The 9,973-nt window shown below is 38.7% G+C and overlaps 1 protein-coding gene and 1 long non-coding RNA gene across 2 annotated transcripts; both read right to left on the minus strand.

Moving 5' to 3' along the window:
- Positions 1–224: 224 nt before the first annotated feature.
- LOC142046235 (uncharacterized) lies at positions 225–1,539 on the minus strand. The gene is made up of 2 exons (XR_012655128.1): positions 1,274–1,539; positions 225–824 (listed from the first exon to the last, which is right to left on the minus strand). It is a non-coding gene; the product is annotated as an uncharacterized LOC142046235 (long non-coding RNA).
- A 3,786-nt stretch (positions 1,540–5,325) lies between these two features.
- TGIF1 (TGFB induced factor homeobox 1) lies at positions 5,326–9,218 on the minus strand. Its single transcript, XM_032790262.2, has 2 exons — positions 7,909–9,218; positions 5,326–6,355 (listed from the first exon to the last, which is right to left on the minus strand). The coding sequence occupies exons 1-2, from the start codon at positions 8,089–8,091 to the stop codon at positions 5,792–5,794; spliced, it is 747 nt and encodes a 248-aa protein (XP_032646153.2). The 5' UTR covers positions 8,092–9,218; the 3' UTR covers positions 5,326–5,791.
- Between the last annotated feature and the right edge of the window lie 755 nt (positions 9,219–9,973).

Consider the following 9,973-nt stretch of genomic DNA (forward strand, 5'->3'; position numbering starts at 1 on the left):
GACTGGTTGGTAAATCTTGCAATATTTTCTGTGGGGGCGTGGGGGGGGCCTTTAAACCCTAGTTCCTGGAGTTATGTGATTGCAAGAATCTCAGCTTCCTTCTAAAGAACAAAGCAAGCCTTTAGTCCTCAGAAAAGCTTGAACATGTGATCCAGCTACACCCTAAAGGCTCAAAAAACAGAAGGCAAATGAAAAAGGCAGAATCCTTTTTTTTTTCCTCCAAAAAAAATGTAATAATTTTTTAAGCCAATTTCATGACTTGGCGGGGGGAATAGGCTCCTGACTTTTGAATGCTTGGAGCTGGCAAAACTGCAACCCTGACAAATGAATCCCAAATCGCAAAGTGTAAGTCAAGCAAAATGGCTGATTGACATCTACTTTCAAATTGAAACACTATGAAATCATTAATTTCATAAGAGTCTGGCACAAACCTTTGTGAGCCTTTGAATACAACTGGTCTGAGATTTGAGTTTGCAACATAACCAGCAGCATTTTGTGTAATACTGGAAATCAATATGTTGCACAACTGTGAGGAAATCCCAGTCATGCCATGGAACAGATTATTCAAGTGGACAGTGGAGACTATACAGCATGCATGAATGTAATTATTATGTCAAGAATGGGGCAAGGATTAAGTGACATTGCACTAGATCGTGGGTAATATAACGTTTTTCTTTTTAATCTAAATACTGGAGCTACAAGCAAAGATCCAGCTAAACCAGTGAAACAGGATGAAGACATAAGAATGTAGGAACTCAGTAAACAGACTTAAGACAAGTAACATTCTGCACCAGGACCATATGCTGTGTTTGTGGGCTTGACATCTAGCAAAAACAAGGAGAAAAGGTTAACAAATGTAACACACACTGGATTTAAATGGTCATTAGCATGGAGAAAAAATTGAAATGGATCTTAAAAGCATTGCATGCTAATATGGAAATATGTTTGTTGCGTTTACAGCAAGCTAGCACAGAATGCTGAAACATGCAGCCCAATAGTCTGACAATACAAACGTTTGAGTTATACAATTTGCTGTTAACTGTAAATGACATAAACACAATAGGTATAAATAATACTCAGTACGTTCACTGTACACATACAACCTAGGCAGTACATCCCTACGTCATTTGGTTACAGATGTTGGGTATTCTTTCCCTCTCAAGGCCATACATATTCCAGTTATGCTCCCCACTCCTACCCAATTGTGCTTCCTCTGGATCCCAAGTTCTGCTTCCTTTCTTTCAAACCTCTTCCCATTAAATATGGTACCAACTCCACCCTTACTTCTCGCTCTCCCACTTCAATTCATGCTCTGCTGGCGCACAGGCAGTACTCCAGAAGCTGAGTCAGTGCCACCGAGCAGCCTGTAAACAAGCTGCTCTGACTTCAAGTGAGTTAGACCAGTCCCTAGCTCCACCCCCACTTGCGGCTTGGTAGAAGAAGGGAAGGATGGTGAAAGTGGGATGAGAATGGCCCTTAGCACCAACAAGAGAGTGCAGTGCTGGCAGTTAGCCTGTCTCCCTTCGGCACATGAAGCTGGCTGCTATGCTTTCAAGCTCCCAGGCCTGTGCACTGAACTAAACTTAAGAGTACAGCAGCAGCTGTGGTGCCACCAGCCCCAATTTGAAGATTCCTGAGTCTAGTTTCATCATTTCTGCATAGTAGACAGACTGTGTCTATAGTCACTCAAGCTGTACGTATTCAGCAACATCATTTTCTTCACTTTTGATCAATGTGAGTTAGCTGTTTTTAATTGGCATAGGTCTGTTGTGCCTCTCAGGTCACTTACTCTGTTCCAGCAGATGATACGTTATTACTGTCTATTCAAATGTGGTAAACGACTGTGGTATGTCCTCTACTTGGGTTCTGTGAGTGGTGCTAAATGTCAATCTGGTTGTGCTGCTTGAATTTTAGGTAGAGATCAGTACTTGACAGTTTTGTTTTAATTAGCCTTAGCACCAGTTATCCCAGCAGCAAAAACTGTCAAAGCTGCTTCTGTCCTTTCATTGTTTCTTTTTTTTAACGTTTTTTTAAACGTGGTTTCCTGAAATAAACTTTCCTTTTGTTCTCTCAAGGCTGAGTGGCTGGCACACTTCTCCCAGGCTTACTCATTAGCTGCTGGGACTCATGTTCAGTTTTGAACTTTGGCTCCATCCGATACCCCAAATTTATCTCCACAGTTTTGTTCTGAAGTCATCTTAGTCCCTTTGCTGGCTAATACCGCAGTGACTGCATCGCCACTGTTTCAGTCTTCCCAGAGCTTACCAGGACTAATTTACAACAAACTGTAAATAAAACTTCCTTTTGAGATTGTTTTGGTGGACACTTCAAAATGAGTCACATTTTTTACCTCCATATTTAATAAACTCTTCAGGGCAGGGAGAGTCCTGACTCTATGGTTAAGTAGCACCCAGCACAAAGGGCTTCTACTCCTGACTACGGCATCTAGCTGCTGATTTAATACAAATAATATATAAAGTTTGGCCCCAAATAAAATCAGTTGTAAATTCAAGAAGTCCCCAGAGTGGTACCTGTACCATTCATTAGAGATTATTAGTCTGATCCCATGACATATGGGTAAATGAAAATCAGGCCTACAGCCACCATTCTTATTTCACAGCTAAGACTATTTTAGCTCCTTTGGTCATGGCTTTCTCCCTCATCCTGCTGCACCTTCATGCTTGTTGCTATTTTAGTGGAACTGCAGAAGTCAGTCTGCTGAGTAAACTTCCCATTTCAAAGGACAAGGAATGAAAAAAAGATCTCAGAAAAGACTGTTTTTTTATGTCTTGTTTCCACCCATTTTTCACCCCTCCTCCAACTCATAACACCCAAGCAGCAGCCAGAAGTAATCTGTAACACAGGGGAAAGCCATGTAAATGGATGCTTGTTTACACACTTCAGAAAAAATGTAGCTTATTTTTTGCTTGAGGTCAGTTTCTCCTTAACCCCATGCCTGGGGCGTGGGAGTCAGGATAGTTAGCAGCAAACTCCATCTCCCTCTTGAATGTTACATAAAACTTCAGAGCAAAGATCATCAAAGTAATTAGCCTCTAGCACCATTTCAGACAATGCCCAGACTATAGAAGATTGGAAAACAATTCCTCCCTTATAGATTTGGGGGTCCTGGTGGCTGAACATGAGGTAATGCAATTCTAGGATGCATAAACAGGGGAATCTCAAGTAGGAGTATAGAGGATATTTTACCTCTATATTTGGCACTAGTGCAACCACTACTGTAATACTGTGTCCAGTTTTGGTGCCCACACTTCAAGAAGGATGTTGATAAATTGGAGAGGGTTCAGAGAAAACCACGAGAATGGTTAAAGGATTAGACAACATGCCTTATAGAGATATATAAACACAAAGAGCTCAATCTATCTTAACAAAGAGAAGGTTAAGGAGTGACTTGATTACAATCTGTAAGTACCTACACAGGGAACAAATATACAAATGGACTTGTCAATCTAGCAGAGAAATGGTGGGGTGTTGTAGACAAATTCAGACAGGACATAAAGGTGGTTCTTTTAAAGAGAGAGGATAATTAACCATTGGAACAATTTACCAAGTGCTGTGGTGGAATCTCCATCGCTGACTATTTTTAAATCAAGATTGGATGTTTTCCCAAAAGATATGTCCTAGAAATTATTTCAGGGAAGTTCTATGACTTATGCTATACAGGAGGTTAGACTACATGATCACTCCTCTGACCTTACAATCTATGATCAGATTTTTCCTTCTGAGAGTCAGCCTCACACTTATGAAGAAATACCCTTATGATATATATTTACAGATAGTTATAAAACTGGACTTAAACATTTTGCAAAGGTATTCCAATAAAAACAGCACAAAGGAGATAGAACTGTGTCTAGACAGGCTCGGAAACAACAACAACAGTGTAGAAAGTTTCTGAACCTGAAAATGCTGTTATGTGAAAACAAGGTACATTCTCCCTGGTGCATACAGCTATGTCTGCCTATGCTCAAAGTTACAAGTTTTACCTATATACAAAATACTTCTATTTTCCTTCAAACATAGTATTTTCTAAACATACAACATATGAGATGACCTTGGGGTGTCATATTTGCAACCAAAAGAGTTGCCTTGCCATTGAATTTGTTTTTAAAAAGTGCAGCACATGTAATGCCTAATATGGAAGTGAATGGAGAGCAAGAGATGGGCAGAATAAATAAAAGTTAAAGCAGCAATGAAGTTCAAAGCTTTTAAGAGTTCCAGACTTCTAGCCAAAGAACACTCAGGAGGATAGAGACATGACTACTATCTCCAAAGGATCAAAGTCCACTGCAAAGCGCCAAAAGAAAAACAAATTGGTTTTAGTTATATAAAGATGTCCTCAATGACCCTCCCCTTGACATCCCCCAAAACACAGTAGAATTATTAAGGAACTGATTTTTCAGGGTAAGGATGGTTAGTTTTTTCAGTGGAGGACTGGAGTTGGGCAGCAACATTCAAATAAACTGAAATCCAAGCTGCAAATTTTAAGGTACATTTTTTTTTCAGAAACAGGTAAGTGATTTGGAAACTTAAGTCTCATTTTCAGAAGTGACTTTGAATGCATTTTCAAAGATATTTAGGCACCTTGTATGATTTTACAAAGGATCCTAAATTCCTCACTCACTTAGTAGCTTTTGTAAATTCCACTAGGCACCTAAGCAGAAAGGTGCCTCAACACTTCTGAAAATCTGGCCTTTAGGAGTCCAAATCTCTTTTTGAAAATTTTATCCCTCATCTCTCTTCCAGGCTGAGAAAACTGCAAGTCAGATTTCAACTTATTGTGATACCTGACAAAACAGCTAAATCAACCCCCTGATATTACTAGTGTAAGAAAAGAAGCAGGAAAATAATTCTGAGGCCATCTCCATACATCACAAAAGACCAATGAAGAGCACAAAGGCAACTGGTCTACGCTTTTCAGTTCACCTTCAAGAGAATGTTCTCCGCAGAGCTGTCATGTACATCAACTCAGCAATATTTAAGGAATGAGGCTGGGATTTTTAAAGGATTTTTAAGGCAGAGAGATGCCCAAATCTCACTGAAAGTCAATGGGAGTTGGGCACATAACTCCCTTTGGCTCCTTTGAAAAGCTCAGCCCAAGAGGACACTGTCAGGTAGCTCTGGTCCACCTCATCCCTGTAAATGTCCTTTTTACAACAACTTTGTAATTTTCTTGTGCAGGTCTCCGATCGACACAGAGAGAAGACATTCTTTTCAAGCTCATACTGGCTTCTTTCTATTTCAGTTATATTTGGAGCATAACTCGGTGTCTCCTATGACGCTTCTGTTCAACAAAACACACTGTATGCATCCGTTTTTAAAGAAAATATTTTATTATATTGTGGAAAAAAAGCATAATCATTCAGGTTCATATTGTTTAAAAAAACTGAACATTTGTTTTAGACAGCATGTTGGTATATTCTGTTCCACACGGGAATGATAAGAAGTCTACATCATTACTAGATATTGCACAGTCTGAAAGAAACAAAAACAAAAATCACATGATCTTGGGAACCATCTCACATTATGAAAAACCTACTAAGAAACATAAGAACAAAACAAACAAAAACACCCTTTGTTTCTACAGTAGCTTTAAGTTTATAATTCTTGGAATGACCATATTTCACTGAAGACCACCTCAGTGACAGGAAGCTTCATTTCAGCAATTCCTTGTGCAAATAAGATTAATAATAAAAAATGCAGTTAGTCTTTTGATATCACATGGGCAGCAATAATCACATATTTGTTAAATTCCTGCCTGAAAAAAAAGGGGGGATTAGGCCATAAGTTTTGCCTGCAACTCCATCTCTGCTGCCCTTTTGAGTGCAACGTCCACCAGAAGCTGAAATCCACTAAAATCTTGGTTGAGGTCTGGTGGGGTAGGAGGAGGAGTGTTAAAAAGGCCACTTTGTGCATTTGTACCAGGTCCTAGTTTAGAAGCATCCTCGTGGTATTCAAGAGGGTTGTCTGTGAATCTGCTAGCTGATGTCTGCTGCAGGTTGGTGGTCGGGCCTACACCAGCTGGCTGGCACAAAAGGAAAGGGGCATCTTTCAATGCAGTTACAGTGGTATGGCAAATCACTGAAGGTCGAGCCAAAACAGATCCTGGGGAAGAAGGTTTAGAAGAGACAGCCTTGTTTAGTCCTGTGGTACCAGAAAGAAATGAGTTCTCTTCCAACAGTGGAATGTAGTTTTTTGTGCTTGTGGAAGACTCCACTGGGCTGCCTTCAGAAATCTTGGTCCCTCTTCGTGAGATAGTGAATTGATTTGGATCCTTGCCATCCTTCCTCAGCATGTCAGGTAAAAGCCTGCGGCGTGCATTGATAAACCAGTTGCAGACCTGGGAACATAATGATATTTTAATTTCTACCTTCATTTACTTCCGCACTACATGCCATTAGAGTCTTTCAGTTAGATTAATGAATCCCTCCAAGCAGTTTCCTTAACTCTACAACAAAAGAGACTGATCGACAAGTTGTGACACACCTAGTAAAAACCTCTCTTCTTTCTTCTTCCCCAAAACTCTCTCTCCATTGCAAAAAAAAGACCGCTAGCCTGAAGTGAAAGGTTTAGCTTTTAACTCTGAACATATATTAACCTATTACCTATTGTTCTCTGCATTTAAGTTAATTAACAACAGGAAAACCTTTTCTCTCTGAAAAGAGCCACTCCTCCCACAAACAGTTACTGATTTTTCCTGCTCAACTGACTGTGTCAACAGACATAACATGAATTACCTCATTGAAATGCATCCTTGTTTAAATATCAAGCCAGTTTCCTGGGCAATAACAGATGACTTAACGTCTTTTTTAAAAAAAATATTTCTATATAAAGTAGTTTTTCTTTGTGATGTTATTAAAGAAATTTTACTTAACTAATTGCACCATTTATATCAAAACACTGATCTATAAAGATAAAAAATTAAAATTTACCACTAATAGTAATACTTTGCAATCCTATATGACTTTCCATCCAAAGATTTTAAAATACACAAACATTCATGCACTAAGGGCTTGTCTACACTATCACTTTTGTTGATATAACTTACGTTGCTCAGGGCTGTGAAAAACAGCCACCTGCGTGATGTAAGTTACACTGACAGAAGCACCGGTGTGGACAGCGCTCTGTTGGCAGGCGAGCAGCTACAGAAGTGATTTTACAGCAGTGCAATTGCCTCAGTACAGCTGTGCCACTGTAAATTCACTAGTGTAGACAAGCCCTAAAGTGTCTCAGCTTTCCTGTGAGGTTATCCATACTACAGTGGAGGAAAGAGAGGCACAGAAAGGCTAAGTGCCATGCCCAGAGTCACACATGTTTCAGTGGCAGAGTCTAGAACAAAATCCAAATCTTCTGACTTGCCATTCCCAAATAAGGGCTTCATCCTGCAAACATTCATGCATATGAATAGCTTTACCCATGTGACTTGTCCCACTGACTTTATGAATCAGGAAGACTCATATAAATAAAAGTTACATATACTCAAGTGTTTGTAGGATTAGGCCCAAAGTCACCACTTTAATAGTGTAAAGAAAATTATACTGTTAATACATGTGCTTATCACCCTGATCACTCTGCTTACGTGCAAGGATTAACACACATGCTTAACTTTATGCACTTGAAGTCACTTTAGCCACAATGTGCAAAATTAAGCATGTGCATAAGACACTACAGTATCAGGGACATCATCTGTAAGCTTATGTTTGTACGCTACCTAGAACAACAGGGTCCTAATCTTAGTCAGTGCCTTTGGGTGCTACCACAACACAAAAAATAACAACGCATACAGAAAATTACATCTGCAGTATGAACATTTTTAGAGAGACTAGAAAGTAGGTAACTTCAGATGTGAAAACAAAGGCTTATTTTTATTTTAATCGGAGCTTTTAAAAATACCTGTAGTGTAGAAAGGTGTGTTTGTCGGGACAATAGTGCTTTTTCTTGCTCTGATGGATAGGCATTGTATCGGTGCTCATACAGCCAGTCCCGAAGAATCTGCACTGACTCCTTGGGCAGGTTACCACGTCTCCTCCGTTTGCCTGAGGCAGTGGAAGAGGAAAGATCCAGTGGAACATCCATGGTGTCATCATCCTCCGTCTCACTGCCAGATATTGCAGCTACACCAACAGTAATAAAAAGGTGAGAATAGTCACTTCAATTCAATACTTCTTATTTACAGCATTTCACTTCAACACTTCTCTCTCTCCCTCCCTCTATATATACGCTTCCTAACGTAAACATACTGTATATAATTATATAGAGAAATATATACATTATTTTTTAATTTATGAAGCACTAACAAGTGGACAATTCCTTGCCAGCTCAGATGTTGTGAGCCTTTATTGTGAGTCAAACCAGGCCTCATGTTTAGAGGATGTGTACTGTAACAAAAGTAGCACCAACTACCTATTCCTACGGGATACTTCTCCACACAACCTCATTTACTGGTTCCCTTAGCAACCTTTTATTTGGTCATATGCAGTAAGTAACTTCCATCTGATGCCAATATCATGCCAAATATTGGTCAGCAAAAGGTGCTACTGTGCTATGCCTCCAACAATCTTTTTTCTTCAAGGCTGTTTCATGGCTAGGCAAAAAGCCAATAGACAAGAATTTCAAAACATACACGCAACCTAAACCTTGGCTGTATTGAATTACAATTTAACATGGTGGTGCGTCTCCTTCTGATTAAGGATAGCTTTATAGGTTTAAAATGTTAACAGTGCTTTCCAGAACTACTAATAAAAAATGAATGGCAAAGGAAAAGAACAGAAAGCAAGTTGTGGCTGGTTCTTCTAAAGTGACACAAAATTCACTCACTGAGGAAAAAGTGCACAGCAAGGTAACAGTAACTGCCTAAATAGTGCCACACGGTAGTACAGATTTGCTATTATTTATTTTTCTGGAGAACATGCCACACTTCAACTTTGCCCTGATTACTTATGCTTTGCACCTTATAGTTTTCCCTCACACTTCAAGTAGTGTAGTTATTCAGATTTTGAGATATGTTTACTGCAAGAACTCTAGATTTACAGTTTTACTGCACATTTTTCTCCCATAGAGTAGGAATTTATTTCAATCTCATTTAGACATTGTCTTCTGTAATTAATTCAGTAAACCATATTATTAATAATTTGGAACTACAATATGTAAACAATCAAATAGATACTTCATATTCTGTGGCTGAACAACAGTCTGCAATTCCGCTCTTCAGTGTGACTTGAGGAAACAAACAAATAGCACTGAAATCCATAAAGGAAACTTTGCTTTGGCTTAAGTACTTTAATCCCACCAGAAATTTTAGGAATCTTACAGACCATATATAAATCTAAATCACAGATACCACTAGATTCAATTAGCACAGTTCAGAAAGCTTTTCTGATTCACAATAGATTTGCTTTCCAAAGCATTTTCTAAAAATGACAAAAGGAAAATGAGGCCCTAAATCACTTTTAAGTTAGTTTGAACATCCATTTTATTTAAAAAAAGAAAATAAACTTGCATATTTATAAAAGCAAGCAAAGTTAAAAACCAGGCAGAAAGGCTTCATATGGGCAGAACTTAAACTAAACTAGAAAAAAATCAGTTCTATTAAAATGGAAGCTATGCCTGTGAAAAGATGCAACTATGAAACTCTACATTTATGTTCATACTTAAAAGATTTAATGGGTATTGATGTCAAACCCAAAAGAGAGAGAACTAATTGTGAGTTTTTGCATAGTAGTTTCACAGATACCTATGAAATGCACATAGGTGTGACGGAGTTGAGCATTTGATAAGTTTTGCCTTATCTCTATTCATGAACAAATCACAGCATTCTTGAATTTGTCATTTGCAATTATTCAGATTTATCCAGGGAATTTTTTGTTAATACTGTGAATATTCACAATTCAGTCTGTGGTGGTTACTTAAGTAACTTGTGTGGTATTGTTTCTGTTCCCTGGATGGATGATTTATGTAA

Source organism: Chelonoidis abingdonii, chromosome 2 (genome assembly GCF_003597395.2).
Source record: "Chelonoidis abingdonii isolate Lonesome George chromosome 2, CheloAbing_2.0, whole genome shotgun sequence".
NCBI classification, from domain to species: domain Eukaryota; kingdom Metazoa; phylum Chordata; order Testudines; family Testudinidae; genus Chelonoidis; species Chelonoidis abingdonii.

What these genes read in the sequence shown, in the direction of transcription:
- TGIF1 (XM_032790262.2), bottom strand. Translation starts at nt 8,091, where the DNA reads ATGGATGTTCCACTGGATCTTTCCTCTTCCACTGCCTCAGGCAAACGG. An exon ending in CACACCTTTCTACACTACAG is followed by an intron (nt 6,356 to 7,908) that starts GTATTTTTAAAA and finishes TTATGTTCCCAG; the next exon opens with GTCTGCAACTGGTTTATCAA.